Genomic DNA, 22,952 nt, shown 5'->3' with positions numbered 1-22,952 from the left:
AGTATCTTTTTGGTACTGGTAAAGATACAGAGGATATAGGCTATTGTGCAAAAAATTATTTTTGAAAAGTCATGTGAGATATATCGTAAGATTACCAAAAAAAAAAAAAAGAAATATATATATATATATATATATATAACAAAACACAAACACGGCCAAGAACGTATAATATTGCTTAGTTTAAGTTTAAAGTTAATGATGTTTAGTAACGTTCAATTTTTGTTTCGGTGCAATTAAGAATTATCATACGAAATAGGTGTATCAAGATGTATTCAAATTTATATACAGAGACTGATACCTGACCTAAAAGTGTATATATTTGAGATGCGATTATTGAGATATACAGTTGTATTCCAATACATTATTATTAACTATGAGTACTGTACAATTGCATATATTAAGAATATAGTACGATTGATTTTTGTTAAGAGTATTATATGTTTTTTGTAAAAAAAAAAAAAAGAGAAGCTGTATACACACAGAACCAAAATAAAAATTTTATATATATTATTCATAAATGCCAGATAAAATGTGTAATGTAAATTGTATTTTCTTCTATCGATTCGTTGAAAAAATATATGAAATATGTCAAAATTGATTCGATATTAAGTGTGGACATAAATATAATATTTGAATTAACTTTAGTTAACACAAAAATATTTTTTAAGGGCCAACAGCTTATTACTCGTAATCTAAATATACCGATTACAAAACATGCAACTTCGATGTGTTTATGAAAAAAAAAAATACGTCTGATAAAATTGTTGTTCACATACCATATTCAAAAGCGCAGTACGCGTACTCGTTCTAAATATATCTAAGAAATGTACTTGTGAACATTTATACATTTTTTTCGCATGTCTGTAATGCTTTTTATTGGCAACGTCATAAACATCATTTCGTATTCACATTCATATTAAATTGTTTATATGTTATAAAAAGATACTTGTTTTAAAAGATTTATTATATATTTAGGTAATTTTATGTATAGATTATTATAGATAATTTTTAATGAAAAATATTTTACATGAAACAGAATGTAAATACAAAAGAAGTCGTTCGCAAGTGTAGTTACACTTATAGTAATTTTTTATTAAATTCAATTTTTGTCAAATAATATAATCTAACAATAATAATTTTTATAATACATTTTATACATTCGTCTTAGCATATTTGTTTCAGTGGTACAGTTTGGTAACTGTAAAATACAAAGCGCGTATTTACAGTATTAATTTCAGATAGCGGTGTTTGTCACTCATACGAAAAACACTCGATAATATTTTAATTAATTAATTAATTTATTTATTGTTATTATTAGGCTGTCCATTTATCTTTGTTGAGTTAAATGCAGCGAAAACACATCTTTTTCTCTCCTAAAATACCCCGTAAAATGTAAATCCTCTCATGTTAGAATAACACAGGTGATTCATGACGTGAATTCCTTGAGTTAAAGTTTACATTTTTAGTTCATCCATGTTGGATGACCCGGCAGACAAAGGGGATTAGGAGAGTAAAGCAAGTCCTATTGAGGTGGTCCGCCCATCAAATTCATTGGTTGCATGCCCTGGATTCCGTAAGGCCCTTGTGGTGGACCTTGGCCACCTGTCATAGGTGAATGCATCTGCATTGCCGTGTTTTGGATTTGCTGAGCGGGAGCTACTTGATTTCCCGCAGGAGACGGCACAACCTGACACAAAGGAATATAGTTAAATACAATTAATTTTAATAATCTATTAATTTTTTGTAAAAATGTTTTGTCAATAATAAAAATTATTAAATGTAAAAAAACTCTATAAAAAAGGATAAATAGTAAATAATACGCGCGAAGAGCGTATTTTGTGCTATCTAATTACTGGCTTAAAAAATTGCATTAATTCATATACAGTATATATAATCGAAAGTTACATTTTAAGTTTATCACTATTTTATAGAGAAATTTTTTTAGTCAAAAAGATTACCTGTGATATAACCGGCGGTTCTGATGGTAATGTATAATTTGCTAATAGGTCTCGTACTGCAGGGAACAACGAACATTCAGATTGATTCGCACCATACTCGGCGAATCTCTTCAGCTGCATGGATGCCGCTGTAAGCGCCGGGGGAGGTGGGCTAAGATCTCTTCTCTCTGCAAGTTGCGTTATATTTGTGGTGACATCGTACACGAACGGCAATACCAAGGATGGCGGATCTCCTTGATATGGTCCACCATTTCTCGTTATTTGTAACTGCAACACGAGCGCATACGTTCAATAATCGATCGAGTATACGATAAATTTTGTATCATAAAAAAATACAAATAACACCTACGAAAAATAAAATTTTACTCCTACAAACGTGCACTCCCTCCGTGCCAGGAGGCACGATCGGTCCCGCGGAAGGCGGAATGCGTAAACACAACTGCACGGACCATTTTAACTGTTGTTGTTGCACAAGACCGGGAACAAGCTCCAGTTTCATTATTTGCACGAAGTCCTTTAACACTTTAAAACGCACATTAAGCATCCTCCCAAAACCGGACAGCGTGTTGTGTTTATAAGGCGGAGCTGCTACTCGAGTGTCAAAGAACTTCTCAATAATCTGTGAATAAAACAACAATTATAATTGTTTAAGTAAATCGTGTGCACAAGATGCATATTTAAATTACCTGTAATTCTTCCATACTCCATTGATCTTTATATTCAGGAAGCGAGAGAACTTTAATATGAAGAGATTGGAAATGTTGCGGATTTAATCCAACTCTACATTGCAAGCTTTCGGCTTTGAAATGAACCACTCCGGGCTCGGCGTTGATACCGGTTAACTACAACAATTTATATATACGTATTAAATAGGTATTTTATATACGTTTATTTATTACTAGTATTACTAAGCGACTGCAAGTCGTGTGTTGCGTTGAAAATATTTTTATATTAGATAGACAACATCTCACATTAATCTATCTATAATAAATCTATAATAAATAAAATAAAGCATTTTACAATAAGTTGCAAATATTAGTTATATTAATATATATGTATTATATTATATAGATTTTTACGTGAATTTGCTTACACAATCATCCGTCTGAATAAAGCGTTGCAATTGCCGTCGCATGTAGACACACCCCAAAAATCTCTCGAGCGGTGACATATCTGGACCCGGTAAGTTAGACGGATGAATTGATGGGCAGCAAAGAAGTTCTAAGGCTTCATGCGTGAGAAGTGTTGGCACAGCACCTGCCCAAGATCTCTGTGGTAATACTCTGGATATGTGACTACCAGTCTTGTGATCAGATGCTTGCGGGCTATGTAACGCCGCGTGACTCGGGCTTTGTCCAGGTCTTGCAGGGGAGGGTCTCGGCACACTCGGAGATCCAGGCCAATTAGAAGCAGCCGGCGAAGTCATGCTTTGAGAAGCTGGAAAAGGGCTGCCGTCGATGTGACCTAAAGATCGATGTATATTATTACAAAAATATGTTTATGGTTTAATTTGATACGTTAATAATATTACGATTAAAAAAAAATTATTATATTTGCATTGTTTAAAACAAAGTATATTTTTAGTTAAGATTAAAAGGAAAAGATCAATTCTAAAACTTGTAAAAAATAAAAAGGGTAAATTTTTGAAAAATAGAAATAAATATAAAAAAAATAGTTTCTATGCGTACCTGTTTGCATAAATGAGCTAGCAGGAGAATGCCCTACTTGAACATTACTGCATGGTCCAGGCGATGACGTCGGCATGAGTCCAGCCGGACTGGGAACGTGCATTGGATTTAAAGGGCTATTTGCAACGAGTCCCGATCCAGGAGAGGGGTGAGGTAACATATTAGGCGTATTTGGCGGTAATGATGGCGGAGATGCTAAATTAAACGAAGTTGCAGGACTGCTTCCATAACTCTGATGTTGATTTGCCTTGTGAAAACATTTAAAATTAGTTAAGTAATTAATTAGAACACTGATAAATTAATTTCGAGTAGAAAAGTATACCACTGTAGTAGAAATAAAAAATATATATAAAAAAAAAAAATTCCAAAAAATAAACTGCAATTCTTGGGGTATAAAAAAAAAACAATTATATATTTTTAACTAAATAATTACCTGTGATATGTTTGCAGTATGAGGACTCGCTGGTGTGTGAGGATTACTACCAGACGGTGGTGTGAGTGGTGGGTGAAATCTTAAACCTTCGCGTTGCTGAGCAGGCGATTGGGGTCCGCTTCTGTGATGACCTAAGAAACCGACATTGCCTGAACCACTGTCACTGTCCATGGTGACAGGCGACGGTGGATTATCGTCCTCTGACTGAGACCTTCTTCTAGATACCGCGTTTTCATCGACATATTTCGATAGAAATGCCTGTAATGGTATGAATACGTTTTATTTAATCTTAATTTTTTATTAATATTTTTATTAATATTTAATCTTAAATTTTTTATTTTATTTTTTCTATTTCTTACCTTTAAGCCTTGTGTAGGTGTAAACTCGTCGACAACATTACTTCTGTCAAAACGACTGTAAGCACCATCGCGTAAGCTCACCAAACCCCCGCCGCGTAAACGCAATTCCAAACAATACATTCCTTGATACGCTATCCTTACTAAAGTGACACATTGTGGCATTATAGTAAACGTTTGAACCGGCACTCGTGGTCTCTGTAGAGAGGAATTTAGCCGTAAATCGGAACCGAAAAAAGGCAGGTAAGCGCGTGCACTTACCGCATGCACGCATAACTGAGGGATCGATGGTAATTTATTGATCGACGTGAGCGGCTGAAGAGTTTCATTAAGTATATGAATAATTTGTGCCAAATTTGTGTGTCTATTCAAATGAGCTTCTAGCTGTTCCTTCATTATTGAATGCGCGTTGGTCACCATATTCGTCGGACCTACAGATTACAACGAGACTTGATTACAGTTATTATCGATAAAATATATTAAATTGGGTATAAACGTAGGAAACTTACTTCTACCAAATACTAATTTAAAAGCCTTGTCATTTGTACTCCATTGTACAGTAACAGTTGCACCTTGATTTGGACCATACGCAAGAACTAGTTTGCTGTAACTATAAGACTTAATGCTAACCATGTTGCGTAAGTTGTATTTTTCTGAAATAAAAAGCAGCCATTAAAAATTACATAATAAAAAATAATTTACGTGAGTTAGAAGATTTCAAATGTATAACTCACCCATTTTAAAATATTCAGCTAAATCATGAACAATCGAATACAAATGCACTATCTGTGCCCAATCGTTTAATAAGGCATCTACAGTGCGGGAAACGGTATCGGCCGTACCCATTTCATATTGAAAATAAACTGGTCTTCGTAAACCTGCAAAAATAAAACATTTGTATTTAATCACTTTTCTACGCGAAAGATGATGCATTTTATTTGCTAACAAGAAAAAATATAATGTTATTTAATTAAAATAAAAATAACAAATTGTAATAAATACCTCATTGTTAAATTCGTAACTTTAAACTGCAGGATTATGAAAAATATATTAACACTGAATGAATTTTTACGTAGACACGTTATCGATACCTTGTTCTTTAGGATGACTGCTGGAAAGGGGACTACCGTAAAATACAAATTCCACCGTCCAAGTTTTAGCCATTCCTTTGCCCTGAACTCTAATTGAGACACTCAAAAGCCTTTTAAGAAGAGCGTGCCAAGCACTGCTCGTAGCCATGCTCGCCAATGGCGCAGGTAATTGAACAAGTTTGAGTACTAATGCTGTGGCATTTGCTTCAACCTGGAGACCTTGATGGGCTATCTCTCGTCTAGTAAGCTGCATATTAATATCGAGTTAAAATAGTTTGCAACACAAAAAAATTCACTGTCGAGAAAGCATTTATTTTAAAGAACACATCCATCTGCAAGGAATGTAAAAAAATTAAGAAAAAAAATCTTACTTCTTGAGCCAAATTTACGAATGGTAATCGCTCGTCGCATAATGCGACGACATGTGCCAACTCCGGAATAAAGTAAGCCGGATGCTTTGGTCTTCTATTCTGTGACGTTCCTGCGGCGTCTGTCCTTCCTCCGATCCCGGTACTTCTACGTTTGTTGTTGGTCGCCTCCACTTCTGTAATGCACCCCCCATCTTGATCATTATTCCCTAAAAAATCCACCCGTTAATCCCCCTAAAAGTAGCAGAGCAGTACGCCGATACCACACTGAACGATGCCAGATGTTAATTATTATCCATACATTGTATTATTGTATTATATTGCACATCGATAACGAGCAAATATGTTAGTGAGTTAGTAAGAAAATTGAGTTTAACATTTTTAAGCATGTAATTAATCAAAGATAATGATTAAAGCATCTGATATAAAATCTGGCATTAACATATAAGAATTATATTCTATACATAATATATACAATGTACTTATCACTAATTAAATAAAAATTAATATTGATAATTGTTATTAAAAAGGCGTCGTTGGGTAAAACCATAGGGATTATCCCCAAACTGTGGTATAAGATACATTTATTTAATATAGAATATATCTTTTACTTAATACTTACGCATCCATGTTAAAAGTACAGGGTAATTGATAAACTAAATTTATGTAAAAGACTAAAAGATAGTTATGGCATTTAGTGCGGCGACGGAGGCTGGATTACGTGTTTCTCCCACTTCTACTTCCCCCTCCACGACGGCCGAGTGAATATGGGGGAACGCGTTCGGCGTTCCCCCTCAGTCCTCGACGTCCAGCGCTCTGTGATGCATGTGTTGCAGCGTTTCGTATGTGAAAGTGTGTGACTTTACGCACACCACTCTAAGGTCACGTACGCTAGCCGATGTCGCCGAAATAAATGCTATATCTCCCTTTCAGTGTACAAATACATGCATATTCGAGTGAATTATTTATGTAATTATTTCATGACTAATAATGATATTACTATTATGATAATTATTAACTTTAATATTTAAAACAAGAAAGATCTGCAGTGTCAAGAATGGAAAATGAAAAAATAACATATAAAGATTAAAAATAAGAAAAAAATAGACAAAATATGTGATATAATAGAAATTGATATGTATGTTGTACTTGTCGCGTTTATCCTCCATTCTTAGATGCAATATAAAGCTTATATCATTTTACTCACCACTATCAACACTTGTAAATGGGCCATGTGTAATCACAAAAGTGTCAAATTCAATAAGGCTCTGAACCTTTAGATACATTTTCGGAATTTCCGTTTCTATGCTATCGTCATGTGGATCGTCTTCAATAGAACTATGCTTCACTACAGTGAGATAGAAAGAACACTCTATTTCACATGGCGAACTTTCTTTCTCTTTGAACGCGACAATCTGGAATAAAATATATGAGTGTATATACGCATATTTGAAACAAAATTCAAATAAAAATATTTTACTTATTGTAATGTTCGAAGAAATTGATAAATATATGTACCAATATGACTGTAGGATGTCTATGTAATTGTACAAACATCCGATGCCGACTAATCTTAGACATAGGGTGATCCGGATGATGTAAAACAGGTAATCGTTCGTGAGAGGTAGCAGGTAAATGCTGCAACGTTTTCTCGCAGCGTCTCTGTGTTATCCAATATCTGTTAAAGAAAATTTTTTAATATGCTGGAATACATTCGCGAGTAAAATTATTATAATAATTAATACCTTAATTCGGATATAAGTGTCGGAAGACGCGAATGATCTCCGTTTAGAGCTGTTGTTAATTCTGGAACAAGTGGTGCATCATATTGAGGAACGTGACACTGCAGCATACCAGTATGAGTATCAACTGTGACTAGCAGAAGCTCCGCACGTAAACAAGGTTGCAATATAGGCACCGATAAAATAGCTGGAGAACCCGCTAAGGTACCTAAAATATTAATAAATAAATAATATCTTTTTTTTTCAACCTGCAAAACGTAAAAAATAAAAAATACGTTCTTAACTTACATTCAACATCTTTCAACATTGTTTGCAGTTCTTGTTTCAATTCAGATAAACGACTTCGCGTTCGAATGTAGATAGTATGCACGAGTAAGCATTCCATTGATAATTGATCCGATCTAATGGCTCTGTGCGCTATCTCGCTTTCCTGCGTTACATATTATCATAATATAATATTATAATCCCTATTTAAAAAATCGGTGTTACGCATAAATTAGTTGATTAATTGATTTTATTGTTGCCGTTTATTAAATTATATAATTTTTTTTTTTGTTACAGATCGACGTAGCTGCGTCCACTGCTGTTAACGAAAGTGTCGTCACCGCCGATATTATTAATTATACGAACCGCAGACGGTTCGTCGGTCGTTCCGGGAGTTCCGCTAAGTATTCGGGCGTAGTTTTTCGACATACGATTTTTTTCTAAACGCGAGTGCCGGACAGGAACACGCTAAAGTGATCAATAATTTTCGCGATCATAAAATCACGGTCGGGGTGTTCGCGAGTGTCCAGTGCGCGGAAGGATGACTCGACACGTCCCATCTGAGAGGAGGAGCAGGCCCGGGACGGGCATCTTGCATCGGCGGAGCAACTTTTAGGTAAATATTAATTTCTTTAAAAAAAAAAATCTTTATAAAAATAAATCTTTACCCTTATATTAATTCAAATACTAACGTATCTACATTAATATGTTTTATTTTATGTTACAGTCACCGGCCGAACTCTACAACTCCGCCGCAGCTCATGCAGATCGGTAAGTCGCATGATTTTTTTTTCGTAGTTTGTAATTTGTATTTACCTTACTGCCCAATGATGGTATATGCACAACTGCAAGAGGCCTCGCAGGGTCATGTTGATCTACTTGTACAGTTAACTTATATCCAAGCTCTGATCGTGGATCCTTACTTGTTAATTCCCTGAAAAAATTTCGTGTATATAAGTATACAAATTTACGTATTGCGAATATGTATCAGTTTTTTTTTTTACATTTTTTATATAAGTGCATGTATATTTCTTACCTCCAGTAAGATACGGAAAGACATTTGCCAGGTGTATATTCATCTACGTGAATATGATCGTCCAATCTATCTCGAATCAGCCTTAATGTTTGAGAATACAATACCTCTAATTGTAACGACTGACAAAAATAATGCAAGATATGATACACCTCTGATAATGAATTAGTACTTTCAGCTAATCGCGATTGAACAACCTATCATAAGAGAAAATTTAATTTTTAAACATCTTATTTAATATTTAATAATAATTACTATTTGATCGTAAGATAAATGTACCTGATGTACATATCGAGTTTGCAAAGGATGCACCAGTGCTTTTCCATCGCCAGTCTCTCTATCCGAAACCAAAATTTCTAATTCTAACAATCTCCATGGTACAGTAGGCCCATCACCCATAACTGTAAGAGATACCGAAAATTCTTGCTCGACAAGAAACGTCACTCTTCCTGCCTCGATCTACATATCAATAATAAATTAAATATAATTTTTTTTATAAGACAATCATAGTGTTAATAATTTTTAAAACTTAATGTTCTCATTATATTGATTACCTTTAAATTGCGCATCTGTGGCAGCAAATTTCCAGTGACTAATCTATGTTGAATAACTTGATTCAATCTCTGTAAAGTACTTCTCTTTTCTGAAGGAGTGATGGGATCTGGAGGCACTATTCTTTCCTGTTTAAAATATAAATATAATAATATTTCAAGTCATGTTTCTTAAAATAGCTGTATTTAATTTTTTTTTTCACTTACTCGAATGCAAGCCGGTAATCTACCATACGTTCCAGTGGTAAGTACTTCCACAGCCGATGGAATATGAAAATTTGGAAGTCTGGCATGTACTAAAGTTTCTCGAGCCATCCTTGCTAGCATATCCGCGGTATCAACAAAAAGTAATGATTGCTTATCTAAGAATCCCATTATATGCTAAAAAAAAAAAATAAATATTAATTAAATTAAATTTTATTAATTAAATTAAATTTTTTAATGAAGTGACTATAAAATATTAAAAATCTTACTGTAGACTTATCCACTTTAGATGCACTATTTGCCCATTTTACTAATGCTAACAACCGGACATATAATTGTCTTGTTCGAGCAGAAAAATTATAAATTTCAATTTTACGCTCCATATCCGTTTTTCGAGGTAGCCTAAATAAAACATGCAAAAAATATAAAGTCTAATATTATATTGTTAAATAATTATGTATTTATTAATAACCCAGACTTAGTACTTACAGTTCAGCAAGAACAGTGAGTTCATGATATGTTCTCTGTATAATAAAATCTATAAGCATGCCTAAAGATATAGATCCACCGCGATTGCCTTCCTGTGGTATGTTATTTGTAACAGGAGTTTGGTGGCCTTCTAAAGGTACTGGTGCCATTTTGATATAGTTTGATACAAAATATTTTAATATAATGTATCTACAGTTCTACAATTATTTTTTCTACAAAAAATATAAAAATATTTTTACAAAATAATACATTATATATATATCATATCGTTATTCCAATTCTGATAAAAAAATACCTATTATTCTAACGACACCGTACGATATCCAGCATGATTCGAAAAGATGCAGTTGACAATTGCCCAATTCCGTAATATGGAGGATGAAATCTAACTGTGTTTTGTCGCAACTTCATAGCTTGTATATTCAATTATATTATACTCGACGTCAATATGCACTGACATATTTCTAAACAAATAGATAAATGTATAAATGTATATTTACGCGACAAAATACTCCCAAACAGCACGAAGCTCAACCACTATTAGCAATGCAGCGTTGGGTTGTCACAAACTATAAAAATTTAAGATTGCCGTGTCTATTGGATTTTTCGGATTATTGTTAACACCACTAGTGACACTACGGCGTTTGACCGTGGCTCCAGATATTTCTCGAGTTTCTGGTCTGGATGTGTTTAAGTGCATCAGGGTGCATCTGGGCGCCATTATTGCCAGTAACCAAAAAGAGAAGAGGAATTAGATTCGGTTTGTTTGGACAGCGGGATCAACGACGTAAAAATTGATAACGTTTCGACAGCTTTGTCATCCGCCTTTAAGGCGTATCTGACCTACGGGCTTATACGCCGGACTGTCTCGGCCCAAGAAATCGGTGAAATGTCAATACGGGCCGTAGTCCATCGTCTTGTGCAAAATGGTCGCGTTGTATTGCGCACATTACGAAACAAGGAACACTTCCATTCGCGAGAGTACACGGATAAACAGTTCGGCAAAATATACGTTGCACAGACAGGTAACTCAACAATACTTGTTCAACTAAGTTTTTTAATAGCATTACATGTCGTGTAAAAATTTCAGCACTATAAATTTACACTTTCAAATAATTTTATTGTACACTCGATTATTTATTAAGCGATAAAAAGAATGACTTTGTTGTAAAAAAAATGTTGTAATTAATTTTTTATGATCAACTATATAATTTATTAATTAAATAATGTGGGTAAATGTATAATAATTAAATATAATATAATAATAAAAAATATAATAATTAATAATTAAATAATGTGGTAAATCCAGTGAGATATTGATACTCTATTTTTTATTATATGATACAATTAATTATTTGAAATTTATGAGCAGTATTGCAACAATATTATACATTTTTTTGGAAACAAAATATTTAATAATTAATATTTTTACTTGTGCCAGGCAAATCCCAAAATAGTAGTCTTCTTTATCGAAATACTAGCAATGTGTGGAATACTAGGAGGCATCTCGGATATTTGGGTACACATGCTAGGCGTATTTTTGTTGATAACATCTTAAATCATGTGACTAATAGTCTAGCAGCAGATTTAAGAAGGCGTACAGCAAGTAGACTTGTCTTTGGTGATTCTGCTCCATTTTTTGCTCTTGTTGGTATATCATTAGCATCAGGTACAGGAATATTAACAAAGGATGATGAGCTAGAAGGAGTATGCTGGGAAATTCGGGTAAATGCATATATATTTGTTTAAACTGTATACTTAAATTAATATTTTAATAAGTGTTTAATTATTTTTAATTTCTAAATGTAATGATTTAAATTGTGTTATTTAGGAAGCAGTTTCAAAATTACAATGGAATATGCCACAAAATGATAAAAGCTATCCAAATGTTTCTGCTGATGAAAATGTTATAACTTTGCAAAATTTTGTAATGGGACCTATAATTGCTAAAGGTTGCTCTGCTGCTGTATATGCAGCACGATTTAAAAATAATCTACCAAATAAAGATGATTTAATCGATACTAATGTTGAAACAAAAGATACAAGTGTATTCCCATTAGCTATTAAAATGATGTTTAATTACGATGCCGAATCCAATGCTGTTGCTATTTTAAAAGCTATGCATAAAGAGACAGTACCTGCTAGAAAATGTTATGGAAATGATAATTTGGCTATTTGGGAGCAAAAGCTAGCAGAAAATAAAATCATGTTACCACCTCATCCAAATATTGTGGCAATGTATTATGTTTTTACGGATAAAATACCTGCTTTACCTGGCTCTTGGGGAATGTATCCTGATGCTTTACCGAGTAGAATCAATCCGGAAGGATCAGGCAGAAACATGAGCTTATTTTTGGTGATGAAAAGGTAATTTATTCACGGTACAAGATTATACTTTTATTATGTCTATGATTTTTAATACAGGTTACATTGTTTTAGATATGATGTTACTTTGAAGCAATATGTAACTAGTCGAAACGTTAATATGCGGGTGTCGATATTATTACTCGCTCAGCTCTTAGAAGCAGTAGCTCATATGAACGCAAACGGCATTGCGCATCGGTAAGACTACTTTCTTATTTTACATTAGTTACATACACGTCGTGTGACATTTATTTTATAAATCAAAAAAAATTTATCTTTAATTCTTTTCTTTTTTTTTATCGATGTTTATAAATTAGAGATCTGAAAAGTGACAACATTTTACTCGACTTATCAGAAAAGACTGATAATTCTCCGTCGCTAGTCGTAACGGATTTTGGCTGTTGTTTGGCTGATAAAATTCACGGATTGTATTTACCTTTCAACACTCATGATATCGATAAAGGTGGTAATATTGCACTGATGGCACCGGAAGTAATAACAGCCGAACCTGGTCCTTTTACTAGTATAAACTACACTAAAGCTGATTTTTGGACAGTAGGAACTATAGCGTACGAAATATTTGGAATGCAAAATCCATTTTATGGCGAGAATGGTGAAAAAGTTACTTTAAAGAATTATGATTACACTGAAAATGAGCTTCCTGCATTACCAGACGATATCCCGTCTATTATCAAAGCTGTTATAAAAAATGCATTGTCAAGAAATTTATATAAGGTTTGTAAGAGAAAAGCACGAATAAATTCAGTAATCTAGTCATTAAAATAAAATAAAAAAATATATATTAACATTTTGTTTCTTTTTCACATGTTTATAGCGACTCGATAGCGAACTGGCAGCAACTGTATTGCAGCTGTATCTATGGGCACCCAGTTCATGGTTAAAAAGTGAGAGACAATTACCATCTAGTAACGAGGTAAATACACGCATGCACACACACAAGAGTAGCTCATGTAAAATGAAGTCAATAAGGTTCTGTCAAAAAATATTTCTAAAGTTATTGACTTACGCTTTACGTAAGCTACTCGGTATTTAAATAAATCGTAAATATAAATGAGCTTTATATATAGAATATTTTTCAATAAAATTGTCTAACGCAAAACTTTTGTATAACATATCTGTAGATTATGCAATGGCTTTTGTGTTTGACCACAAAAGTTCTTTGTGAAGGATGGAAAGACAATTTGCCACTGTTTTATGGATTATCCGTCGATGCCAAACACGATATCAATCCACGTAAAAAATATGAACGATCACTTTCTATGCATTCTGGAAGACGAACAATGCCAGAATATCAATTAATTGCAAGTTTCCTCAGCAGGGTAACACTTACTAACGTCAGAAGTGCGTTGAAATGGATACAACGAAATATATAGTATTGAAAATAATGCACTTGCATAAAAGACAGAGCACGTAATAAGATATTTAATTTAATAAAATCAAAAATATATTAAATTTTTCTATTTTTAATCAGTTTTTCTTACAGCTTGTTGTATTGTTATTTTCATATTTGATTTTTAATCTTTGGTTTTGATACTTAAAGAAACACAAAGGGTAAAATTATATTTGCCCCTCGGTGTACTTTTAAAACCTTTTTGTTATTCCAATGCCTTCAAATTAAATTATATTTATTACTATAGAGTTTAATTTACATATATTAATTTTATGAAAACAATTATTAATATGTACTGAAAAACTTACAAAAAAAATTGATATTATAAATATTATAATCAAATTATTTTGTGTTAAGATAATGTACAAATATATTTCGAAATGTGAAATTGGGCTGTGTTGTCGATAAGAAAATTTATGTTTGTTGTTAAAGTACATTATAGTATTAGTTAACAAATATATCAACAATTATATTTTTAATTATTTACGTTAATTTTCCTGTTCTCGTATGTATGTATTGCCAAGAGTTCTACATCCGCTGTGACATTGGATTGTGATATATATTCTTAAAATCTTAAAATACATCTTGGAAAGGGAAGTGGGCTTTATCTGGTTCAATAAAATCAGCGAGAAAACAAGCGGTACCAGCAATGCCCTCATAAAGTGAGTATGGTGAATCAGGAATGCGTGCGTCTGTTTGAAATTGTGATGAATGTATAAAGTCTGCAAATTTAGCAGCACGATAAAGATAACGCTCGTCGTTTGTGAGCTTATATAAAAGAAGAAAGGCATAGCCATTGCCTGCTACACCATGACAAATTCCAGGCCCTTTACGCAAAAGACCTTTGCGCCAGATGAGATCGCCGGCACGTTTGCACGAATCCAAATAACGTTGATCTTTCCAGCGTAAATATGCTGCCGCCATCGTGTAGATAACGCCAGGTGCGCCGTGACACCAATGTATTAACTCGTCGTCATTTCCAATAATTCGTCGAGAATAATCTATTTCATCTGTGGAACATAGAAAATTCCCAGTCGTTGTTTGCTGACTTAGCAAATAATCCACGCATGTTTGCACAGTTTTGTCGATATCTGCATCACTGTCAAGGAATGATGGTACCTAAAAACAACATTGGACATCAGCCCCGACAAAACTCTTTAAAATACTTGGCTTTTTCAATCGTTAATCTAAATTATATGCCGTGTAAATACCTGTATAAGAATTTGTAAAATCGCACAAAGTCCGTGAGCAGCGCCTAGATATTCCGTACCGTAGTACGCATACATCAATGGACACGGGCTATTACGTACTTGCGCATATGTTTTACCCGAAGCAATAATTGTTCGTGAAATTTCATGCATTACATCGAGTGATATGACGGTTTTTTTCATTGTGCGATTCAGCCATAATGCACCATATAAATAACCAGCACGGCCCACAAAGAACTCGTCTGAGCCGCATTTTAAAAAATCTACTTCCTTGCAACGTACTCCCGCTGCTATGTAGCGATTTATCAGTTCATTGGAAATTTCATTTTCTCCGCGAATTACCGCGAGAACTGCGCCTACTGCCAGAATGCCCCAATCACCTGCGATATATATAGAATTTAAACAATTTATTGCATCGTAATCAGAGTGCATACTGCTATACATACAAACCTAAAAGGAAACCAGAGCCGAAACGTCCTTCGTGGCCTTGCACCGTTGACAAGGAAGAACGCAAATAACGTTCAGCCAGCTGCAAGTGTTTTTTACTCGCTTCTGTTCCAAAAGCGGAGTACTCGGCAAGCCGCATAAACGCATAGGAAATACCGGCCGCGCCAACGTACAGTCCACCCTCAGTTTCTGCACGCTCAGGTGGTTCCTTTTCAACAATGCGCTGTAAAAGTTTTAGTGCGTTATCTTTAGCAGCGCTTTGACTGTTGTTAACATCGCGTCGTATCGCTGTCAAATCATTGACAATTTCCTCCTCACGCGCACAATATTCGTTTACAAAATATCTATTTCGACGTGACATAATACCGCAGCACCTCAACAATTGTTTCATATAATTTAATTAACTACGTTGATGTCGACATGACTTGACATAGCCGAGGTTGCGCTCGATAAAATAATTTTCCAGAGCTTACGTCAATTCGTCTGCGCATCACCGACTAGTTCGCTTCGTGCATAAAGAGGCGTTGCTGTCATCTCGACCACATGTTACTTTTCTGGTTTAGGTTATCTCAAACGTAAAGTCTTCGTCAGTAACATAAGTAGTATTTTTTGTAATTATGGGAAAAATTAAACGAACTAACGATGACTGGAAACCTGTGACATTGGAAGGCGCCGTGTTATCTAATGGCATAGAAGGACTAATTGGAATAGAGGAATTGACAGATTATAATTTAGAACGGAGCACGAAAAAGGGCAAGCTTGTAACTACGCAAGTGAAATCTTCCGAGCAAAGTAAAGTAAGTATTAATTTTTTTTGGTAATTTTTAAATGTTTATAATAATTATATATCTTGTATTGCAGTTAGTATCAAAGCGCAAAAATCTAAAAGAACGAGATGCGGCTGATGTAGACGTTGCTGAGCCTTCTGCAAAAAAATCGAAGATTAAGAAAGAAACAAAACGTAAGAAGGAAAAAGAGGGGAAGACGTCAATAAAATCAGTAGATCTTGAAACCGTTGAAGAAACTAATTCGGATAGTGAAGACGAATATCATAATACCGACAGCAGTGACAATTTGACCAAAATTAATGCTGAAGCATGGAGCTCTATGGGTGTACCTGCTGTTATAATTAAAGCTCTGGCTGATCAAAATTTTCATTCTCCCACTATGATACAAACAAGGACACTGCCAGCTGCTATATTAGGCCGTAGAGATATATTAGGTGCTGCTGAAACTGGTAGTGGCAAGACATTAGCATTTGGTATTCCAATTATAAAAGGTATTTTGGATTTAAAGAGTCAGAATGAAAGACAAACTTGGCCAAACAAAAAAGGTAAAACAGCAATTTTTTTTTTATTACAATTTATTTTTTGAGCTTAAATATATTATAGATAATAATTTTTCAGAATCTGATTCAGAAAGTGAACATTTGTCAGAGTCAGAAAATTGTGTGAATGACTCAAAGCTGAAAGAATGTCATAATCTTCCAACCAAGCCCTTATATGCTTTAATTTTGACACCAACTCGAGAATTAGCAGTTCAAATAAAAAATCATCTTACTCAAGCGGCAAAATATACCGACATTAAGGCACGATTATTTTTTAAATAGTTATTTGTTTAATTCATGAATAATTTTAATTATTATTATATTATTACATAGATAGCTGTTGTTCTTGGAGGCATGGCAGCAGTGAAACAAGAAAGAATATTGAATAAGGGTCCCGAAATTGTTATTGCTACACCTGGAAGATTGTGGGAATTGGTTCAAGAAGGCAATCCTCATCTCAGTCAAATGGAGTTTGTCAGATATTTAGCAATTGATGAAACAGATAGAATGATGGAAAAGGGTCATTTTCAAGAGTTGCATGACTTATTAGAAAAGATTAATGCGAATCCAATGAAACGGGAGAAACGGCAGTTATTTGTCTTTTCAGCCACTTTGACTATGGTGCACGATATTCCAGATTATCTTGATAGAAAAAAGAAACGATACGCTAGAAGTAAAATACGTAAATTTACTCCCGATGAAAAGTTGCAGAAAATTATAAAATTGTTAAAGATAAAAAATCCTAAAATCGTCGATCTTACTAAAGAGTCAGGTATGCATTTTAATTATTTATTAATAGAATTTAAACATGTGCTATTATTTAATCGAATTTAAATTATTAGGTACTGCCGATAACTTAACAGAATGTCGAATAGCATGTACAATTGACCATAAAGACTATTATCTTTATTACTTTTTAAAACGACACAGTGGAAGAACGTTAGTTTTTTGTAACAGTATTAGCTGTGTGAAAAGATTGGCCACTCTTTTCAGTATAATTGAATGCAAGCCTTTACCTTTACATGCTAGTATGCAACAACGACAACGTTTAAAAAATCTTGAAAGGTACGAATATAGATTATTTTACTTTAAGATTTTTTTTTTCTGTAACGTTACAGTGAAAGATATTTATTGTTTTATGCATTTAATAATTATCAATTTAATAAACACACCCTGTATATGTACTAATAAGAAGCATTATAGATTTCAAGCTGACGAGAACGGATTATTGATAGCTACTGACGTAGCCGCACGAGGTTTAGATATACCTAATATAGAGCATGTAATACATTATCAGGTTCCCAGGACAGCTGAGGTAAATGTCTTAAATATTATAAATGTTTATCAATTGAATACATTATTAATTCATTTAATTATTATTTTACAGAATTACGTACATAGGAGTGGTAGAACAGCGAGAGCACAAAAGGAAGGTATCACGGTTCTAATGATGGAACCTTCCGAAAAACAGAATTACATCAAACTGTGCAAAACTCTAGGACGCAGTACGTTAATGTTATAATATTGCTTTAATAATTTTATGATTAATTATAAAAATTATTTCGTGAATCTGTTTTTATAGCGGACGATTTGCCTATATTTCCGGTGGTAGATAGAATATTAATTTCTATAAAAGAAAGAATGGATGTCGCTCGCGATATTGATAAGCTAGAATTAAAATGCCGTCGACAGACTAATCAAAAAAGTTGGTTACGAAAAACGATGGAGGAAATGGACATGGTTTTAGATGAGGAAGATGATGAGTAAGAGAATTATACCGTTTGGTTTTTTTTTTATTTTTACAACATAAATTATCTTTATTTATTAATTTATTTTTTTCAGTGAGTCATCGATGGAATCGGAGGAAATGGCAACAATGAAACGACAATTGAAGGCAAAAAAAAGTCAATTACGATCTTTATTATCAAAGCCAATATTCCCGAAAGGGTTTTCGGGAAAGTATCTTGATGATAATTTGAACATAGATATAGCTCAGGATGCGCATAAGGCTATCGAAGTAATGAAAAAAGTAATAGAAGATAATACTGATAAGTGTAAAAAAGGTAACGCCGCAGTTCAGAAAACACAATTTCTTAAAAAGTCAAAAAGAACTAAAAAGTCAAAAAGTACGTAAAAAATTATTTTTTACACAAACAAAATTAATTGTTCTTTTTTTTTACATTGTTTTATTTTTATGGATCGCAATTAGAATTAACAAAAATTAGTTTAGTTGTATTTTGAGTTACATTTACGTTTATAATTAAGTTGAGCGAATTGTTTCTAAGAAACATCTCTAAAGCGCATTCTTATCCCAATTGTTAATACATCGATAATATGGCAAAGAGATGTACAGAAGTTTTGTATTTTTCTACAAAAATACTTGTACAAACTTTTTTAATATTTTTAAACATAATACATCTCGAAACAGTGAAGATAGAAAATTGATCGCGCGCGTAACACGTGCGATGAACACAGCCGGTTTGTCTATACTTTATTAGAATTTCCATACATTGCTATCTCGAGTTATAATAAAATCTCTTCCACTTACGTATGATCATTAGCATTATAAATGCATTTGTCCATCTTTTTAATTTTAGAATACAGTATTATAGATCACTTCATCTTCTGTACTGATGATGGAGTCAATTTGGTCGCTCGTCACCATCGAATTTACATATCTCTCGTTGCCAATTATATTGTGTGCTCCTAAGGATGAATTATTATTTTGCACGACGATTCTGATTTGCGCCATTACGTGGCTTCCTGGACACTTTTGCGACTGATTTGCCGTCGAAGTATCGCAGATTTCGGCATAGATTTCCTCAGTTTTGTTATTGCCGGTCCTTACCAATTTCGGGAGTGACGGGAGTGGTGTTAAACTGTCCCTCACGCGAGAATAATTGGGCTGCAGCTCGACGCACGGTATCTCCAGTACGCTAGTCGACACGGATCTTTGCACCGGCTGCTTGGTGTTTTGATTCTGGCGGGTCTGATGAGAGGTAGTTTCCGGCTCCAGACTGGAATAACGCTCCTGAGATCTCATGGCTATCTCCGGCCTCACCGCGAACGTGAAGGAGGCCGATTTTTTCGCGGGATTGCGATTTCTATTACCCTGAGTAAGTTTTGAGATCTTTTCTAAAATGCCGTTCCCGGTGCTCTGCTTTGTCTGATTCCGTTCTTTGACGGAACTTCGCTTTAACTGTTCTAATCCATCTTTCAAGCTCTGCAATATTGGTTTGGTTTCCTGTTTCGGCTTGATCTTTTTCAGGTGCATTTCCTTCAGGCTTTCCACCGTCGGCGAATGCAGCTTTGTGGGCGCTACCCGTGGTTCCGTTGCCCGATCACCGACCGTTCGACTAAAGCAGAAGAACCAGTTCAACTACGTAAGATATAGATTCCGAGGTAACAAAGTAACGGTTCACATTTTTCGTAATATATTAAACATGAAACAAAAGCATTAAAAAAAAGAAAAAAGATAGAGCTGGACAATTGTATTTAAATAATAGGTAATAAATAAAAAATGTTTCCTTTATTTTCAATTTATATTTGTCGATTAAATAATTTTGTTACTAAAAAAAATAATTTGTTTTATTTAAGGTGCAGCTTTACCTGCAAGCTGATAATAATCGCTGCATTTTCGGAGAAGCTAGTAGTCTCGCTTCTGAAGGGTAGCCCAATCGAGCTCTTCGCACTCTAGGTGCTCCGTTACCGGATACGACCAATTCAAGCATTTCCGGATTATGCACCGGTCTCTCGGGTACAACACAGCCCAACACTATCGGACCACGTGTCGATGTCTCCAGCTGCATCAGACCTCCGTACTCTTTCGGCAACGGCACTGGCAACGGTCCCGCTATCAGTCGTACCTAAGAAGAAAAATTCGAACGATAACTGTGAATAAGTGTCGACAACGAAAGCACATGAAATATAATGAGGGCAAACGTCGCTTTAGCATTAACTATCAAAGCTGTAAATTCGCAAGTGCCTTACTTTAAGAGGTAATTGTCTTTTGGCGAGATGGTGAACTTTGTAGAGCACCGCGTCGCTTTCGGTGTCGACACTTCCGCTTTGATGGATCGCGTAGAACTCGCCTCTTGTTGACAGCGAGGCGAACACCTCTCGTCCGTGCAGGTCGATGCATTGCGCGTACTGATCCTTTTCGGGACAGCCGCCGGAAATGCCGAAGGAGACCGAGCTGCACCGCCTCGTATCTTGGAAGACCGCTACCAGCCGTAATATCTCGCCGGCTCTGATTGTCGTCTTGGTGTAATGAGCACGCAGGTTTCCATTTTCTAAAAAGCGAGCACAAAGTTTGTACAGCGTAATCTACAACCGACACGTTACTTCCTCGTTGCTCAGACGCATATCAACGTATGTAAATTACGAAGAGCGGCAATTTGCACAATCGTTAGAGATAAGTACCCAACTTCTGTAATTTTCAAGCGTGGGCTTTCGTTTAGCACGGAGTGGGAGAGATTATACATACATATATAGGAGGGAAAGAGGAAAGACAGCGTAGAAAGAAGCACTTTCATGCTGCACCGGTATTCTTATGCATCTGGGTCAAGAACGTTGCACCGTTTGACATTTCGCGCGCGACGCCTTTCAGCTTCTTTTAATCGTACTCACCCATTTTCGAATGAGTCAACGTGTAGGCTCTCAGAGGCGTCGCCAGGAGAAAGACAGGCACCCCTGTCTTCACCAGGGAATCCACCCTTCGATGGACGCGGGCGCTGCCCGTCGTGCTATTACCAGATATCACAGAAAACCATCCTGAAAAGAAACGTTAAATGTCATTGCGGAGGACTGTGCAATACTGACACGTAGCATATCTTTTCGACATCAATACTATTTTGACATCGTTATTAATGAGCGGAATAAATGTCATGGAGTTTTTCTTTATGGTACTGCTCGCTAGCAGTCAGATCGTTGCACGAGAAACGAGCTCTAATAATTCTCTGTCGAGAGACAGTTTTTATCATTAACGTTATATTGTAAGTAATAAAATTCATAGTAATTATCGCAACAAAATAAATTATATAAATTTTAAGTGAAATATAGAATCTACAGCTCGTTTGTAATCATCTCCGATGGTAGGAACCGAGGATGAATTTTTGATGATCATAACGTTTGAGACCGGTCGGCATTCGCCGACACAGGGCTACGCGCAACTGTATGTGTGCGTGTGTGTGGCCTTGGGACGGGCTAAAAAAAAAAAACGCATTTAATATATTTGGCAAGGAAGAACTGTGCTTGTAAAGCTCGTAAAGAAAGCCATCAAATTGCGAGCAGGCGAATTTCAAGCGCACCGATGCAGAGGAGACACAGTAGCCGAGTAGCGGCCGGTTAATCGAAGGCCAGCAAGTTCTTTTTCTTGTTACAAATTGATTTAGGAATGCCGCCACCCGTTGCGTGCTCACGTATTCGTATCCTGGCCCTTAAGATCCGTGCCGAAATGCCAGCCGGGGTGTTCCAGACCTCGAGAGCTCCCGAATTCGTCTCCGGTGTAAGCAAAAGTTCCCCTCAACTTTTTAAAAGTTACATCGTTATAAAATGTAATATTTAAAACAATGTTTTTTATTCTCGTTAGCTTATTTGTATTTTAATTCAAGGAACTAAGCGAAAGCTTTATCTGTTTTTTTAATCAAAACGGGAAAAGCGTCGAGGAGATTCGGTGAACGTTCGCGATTCGCGTGAAAAGGAAAGAGGAAGCGCGCAGAGAAGGCAGGTTTCCCTTGGGAAAGTTTTTCCGCTCGCGTGCATTAATTCGCGTTCGAGGTTAACTGATGGAATAATCTAGGGGTCTCCTGGTTTTTGTTTGTTCTAGATCAACGACCTGGAAATCGCGCACAATTAGACGGATGGTATTGGATCTCTTCGTGGCGTTCTTGAGAATGCCTCGAAGGGAGCTAATGGGGGGTTTCCTCGGCCGCCTCGCGGTGGAAGGGCGGGCTTCTGGGTCCGGGGACGGGAGCGTGTACTCCGGAAAAGAAACGCTGCCAAGGCGTAGCAGTCGTA

General features: G+C 35.3%; 6 protein-coding genes across 9 annotated transcripts in view; 3 read left to right on the top strand and 3 right to left on the bottom strand.

The window, feature by feature from the left end:
* Positions 1 to 191: 191 nt before the first annotated feature.
* Med14 (mediator complex subunit 14) lies at positions 192 to 10,736 on the bottom strand. Of its 4 annotated transcripts, none has more exons than XM_070674833.1 (25): positions 10,473 to 10,736; positions 10,178 to 10,389; positions 9,958 to 10,090; positions 9,692 to 9,865; positions 9,488 to 9,613; positions 9,213 to 9,392; positions 8,937 to 9,130; positions 8,717 to 8,834; positions 7,925 to 8,066; positions 7,640 to 7,844; positions 7,413 to 7,572; positions 7,102 to 7,309; positions 5,898 to 6,103; positions 5,527 to 5,773; positions 5,170 to 5,313; positions 4,945 to 5,088; positions 4,697 to 4,866; positions 4,439 to 4,633; positions 4,080 to 4,337; positions 3,647 to 3,893; positions 3,052 to 3,422; positions 2,645 to 2,800; positions 2,308 to 2,577; positions 1,959 to 2,225; positions 192 to 1,687 (listed from the first exon to the last, which is right to left on the bottom strand). In XM_070674833.1, the coding sequence occupies exons 2-25, from the start codon at positions 10,324 to 10,326 to the stop codon at positions 1,523 to 1,525; spliced, it is 4,629 nt and encodes a 1,542-aa protein (XP_070530934.1). In that variant the 5' UTR covers positions 10,327 to 10,389; positions 10,473 to 10,736; the 3' UTR covers positions 192 to 1,522. The 4 variants fall into 4 exon arrangements, with proteins under 4 accessions (XP_070530934.1, XP_070530935.1, XP_070530931.1 ...); XM_070674834.1 differs by having other exon boundaries at positions 5,898 to 6,070; XM_070674830.1 differs by having other exon boundaries at positions 4,439 to 4,866.
* Positions 10,737 to 10,860: 124 nt separating this feature from the next.
* Positions 10,861 to 14,431, top strand: Pink1 (PTEN-induced putative kinase 1). Its single transcript, XM_070674871.1, has 7 exons — positions 10,861 to 11,202; positions 11,619 to 11,902; positions 12,009 to 12,544; positions 12,617 to 12,739; positions 12,859 to 13,276; positions 13,377 to 13,475; positions 13,684 to 14,431. Exons 1-7 carry the CDS (start codon positions 11,067 to 11,069, stop codon positions 13,933 to 13,935), a joined length of 1,848 nt encoding a protein of 615 aa, XP_070530972.1. The 5' UTR covers positions 10,861 to 11,066; the 3' UTR covers positions 13,936 to 14,431.
* On the bottom strand, positions 14,006 to 16,100 carry LOC139113608 (lanC-like protein 3 homolog). Its single transcript, XM_070674875.1, has 3 exons — positions 15,611 to 16,100; positions 15,164 to 15,540; positions 14,006 to 15,071 (listed from the first exon to the last, which is right to left on the bottom strand). The coding sequence occupies exons 1-3, from the start codon at positions 15,996 to 15,998 to the stop codon at positions 14,526 to 14,528; spliced, it is 1,311 nt and encodes a 436-aa protein (XP_070530976.1). The 5' UTR covers positions 15,999 to 16,100; the 3' UTR covers positions 14,006 to 14,525.
* Positions 16,101 to 16,122: 22 nt separating this feature from the next.
* On the top strand, positions 16,123 to 19,481 carry LOC139113599 (ATP-dependent RNA helicase DDX24). The gene is made up of 9 exons (XM_070674848.1): positions 16,123 to 16,404; positions 16,469 to 16,940; positions 17,014 to 17,195; positions 17,268 to 17,706; positions 17,777 to 17,999; positions 18,138 to 18,249; positions 18,322 to 18,439; positions 18,517 to 18,697; positions 18,777 to 19,481. Exons 1-9 carry the CDS (start codon positions 16,225 to 16,227, stop codon positions 19,066 to 19,068), a joined length of 2,199 nt encoding a protein of 732 aa, XP_070530949.1. The 5' UTR covers positions 16,123 to 16,224; the 3' UTR covers positions 19,069 to 19,481.
* Positions 19,482 to 19,527: 46 nt separating this feature from the next.
* LOC139113611 (uncharacterized) lies at positions 19,528 to 21,399 on the bottom strand. Its single transcript, XM_070674881.1, has 3 exons — positions 20,925 to 21,399; positions 20,544 to 20,800; positions 19,528 to 20,290 (listed from the first exon to the last, which is right to left on the bottom strand). The coding sequence occupies exons 2-3, from the start codon at positions 20,741 to 20,743 to the stop codon at positions 19,528 to 19,530; spliced, it is 963 nt and encodes a 320-aa protein (XP_070530982.1). The 5' UTR covers positions 20,744 to 20,800; positions 20,925 to 21,399.
* Positions 21,400 to 22,389: 990 nt separating this feature from the next.
* The window catches only part of LOC139101309 (trichohyalin-like), a 13,722-nt gene continuing 13,159 nt past the window's right edge, over positions 22,390 to 22,952 (top strand). Inside the window, exon 1 of the mRNA XM_070654341.1 lies at positions 22,390 to 22,440. Within this exon, the coding sequence (XP_070510442.1) occupies positions 22,390 to 22,440 (51 nt within the window). The remainder of the gene's footprint in view (positions 22,441 to 22,952) is intronic.

Source organism: Cardiocondyla obscurior, linkage group LG03, assembly GCF_019399895.1.
Source record: "Cardiocondyla obscurior isolate alpha-2009 linkage group LG03, Cobs3.1, whole genome shotgun sequence".
NCBI classification, from domain to species: domain Eukaryota; kingdom Metazoa; phylum Arthropoda; class Insecta; order Hymenoptera; family Formicidae; genus Cardiocondyla; species Cardiocondyla obscurior.
The sequence above is the reverse complement of the archived record's forward strand: the minus strand, read 5'-3'. Positions and strand labels throughout refer to the sequence as shown.

Excerpts from the sequence above, each read along its gene's own strand:
- Med14 (XM_070674830.1), bottom strand. The coding sequence starts at position 10,326 with ATGGCACCAGTACCTTTAGAAGGCCACCAAACTCCTGTTACAAATAAC. Across the intron at positions 9,614-9,691 it reads GATTACCGGCTTGCATTCGA|GAAAGAATAGTGCCTCCAGA; the intron begins GTAAGTGAAAAA and ends TATTTTAAACAG. Across the intron at positions 7,573-7,639 it reads ACACTTATATCCGAATTAAG|ATATTGGATAACACAGAGAC; the intron begins GTATTAATTATT and ends TTTCTTTAACAG.
- Pink1 (XM_070674871.1), top strand. The coding sequence starts at position 11,067 with ATGTCAATACGGGCCGTAGTCCATCGTCTTGTGCAAAATGGTCGCGTT. Across the intron at positions 12,740-12,858 it reads GCAAACGGCATTGCGCATCG|AGATCTGAAAAGTGACAACA; the intron begins GTAAGACTACTT and ends TTTATAAATTAG. Across the intron at positions 13,476-13,683 it reads AATTACCATCTAGTAACGAG|ATTATGCAATGGCTTTTGTG; the intron begins GTAAATACACGC and ends ACATATCTGTAG.
- LOC139113608 (XM_070674875.1), bottom strand. The coding sequence starts at position 15,998 with ATGAAACAATTGTTGAGGTGCTGCGGTATTATGTCACGTCGAAATAGA. Across the intron at positions 15,541-15,610 it reads CGGCTCTGGTTTCCTTTTAG|GTGATTGGGGCATTCTGGCA; the intron begins GTTTGTATGTAT and ends TATATATCGCAG. Across the intron at positions 15,072-15,163 it reads TTTTACAAATTCTTATACAG|GTACCATCATTCCTTGACAG; the intron begins GTATTTACACGG and ends TGTTGTTTTTAG.
- LOC139113599 (XM_070674848.1), top strand. The coding sequence starts at position 16,225 with ATGGGAAAAATTAAACGAACTAACGATGACTGGAAACCTGTGACATTG. Across the intron at positions 16,405-16,468 it reads AATCTTCCGAGCAAAGTAAA|TTAGTATCAAAGCGCAAAAA; the intron begins GTAAGTATTAAT and ends CTTGTATTGCAG. Across the intron at positions 18,250-18,321 it reads AGGTTCCCAGGACAGCTGAG|AATTACGTACATAGGAGTGG; the intron begins GTAAATGTCTTA and ends ATTATTTTACAG.
- LOC139113611 (XM_070674881.1), bottom strand. The coding sequence starts at position 20,743 with ATGCAGCTGGAGACATCGACACGTGGTCCGATAGTGTTGGGCTGTGTT. Across the intron at positions 20,291-20,543 it reads CGATTATTATCAGCTTGCAG|TCGAACGGTCGGTGATCGGG; the intron begins GTAAAGCTGCAC and ends CTTCTGCTTTAG.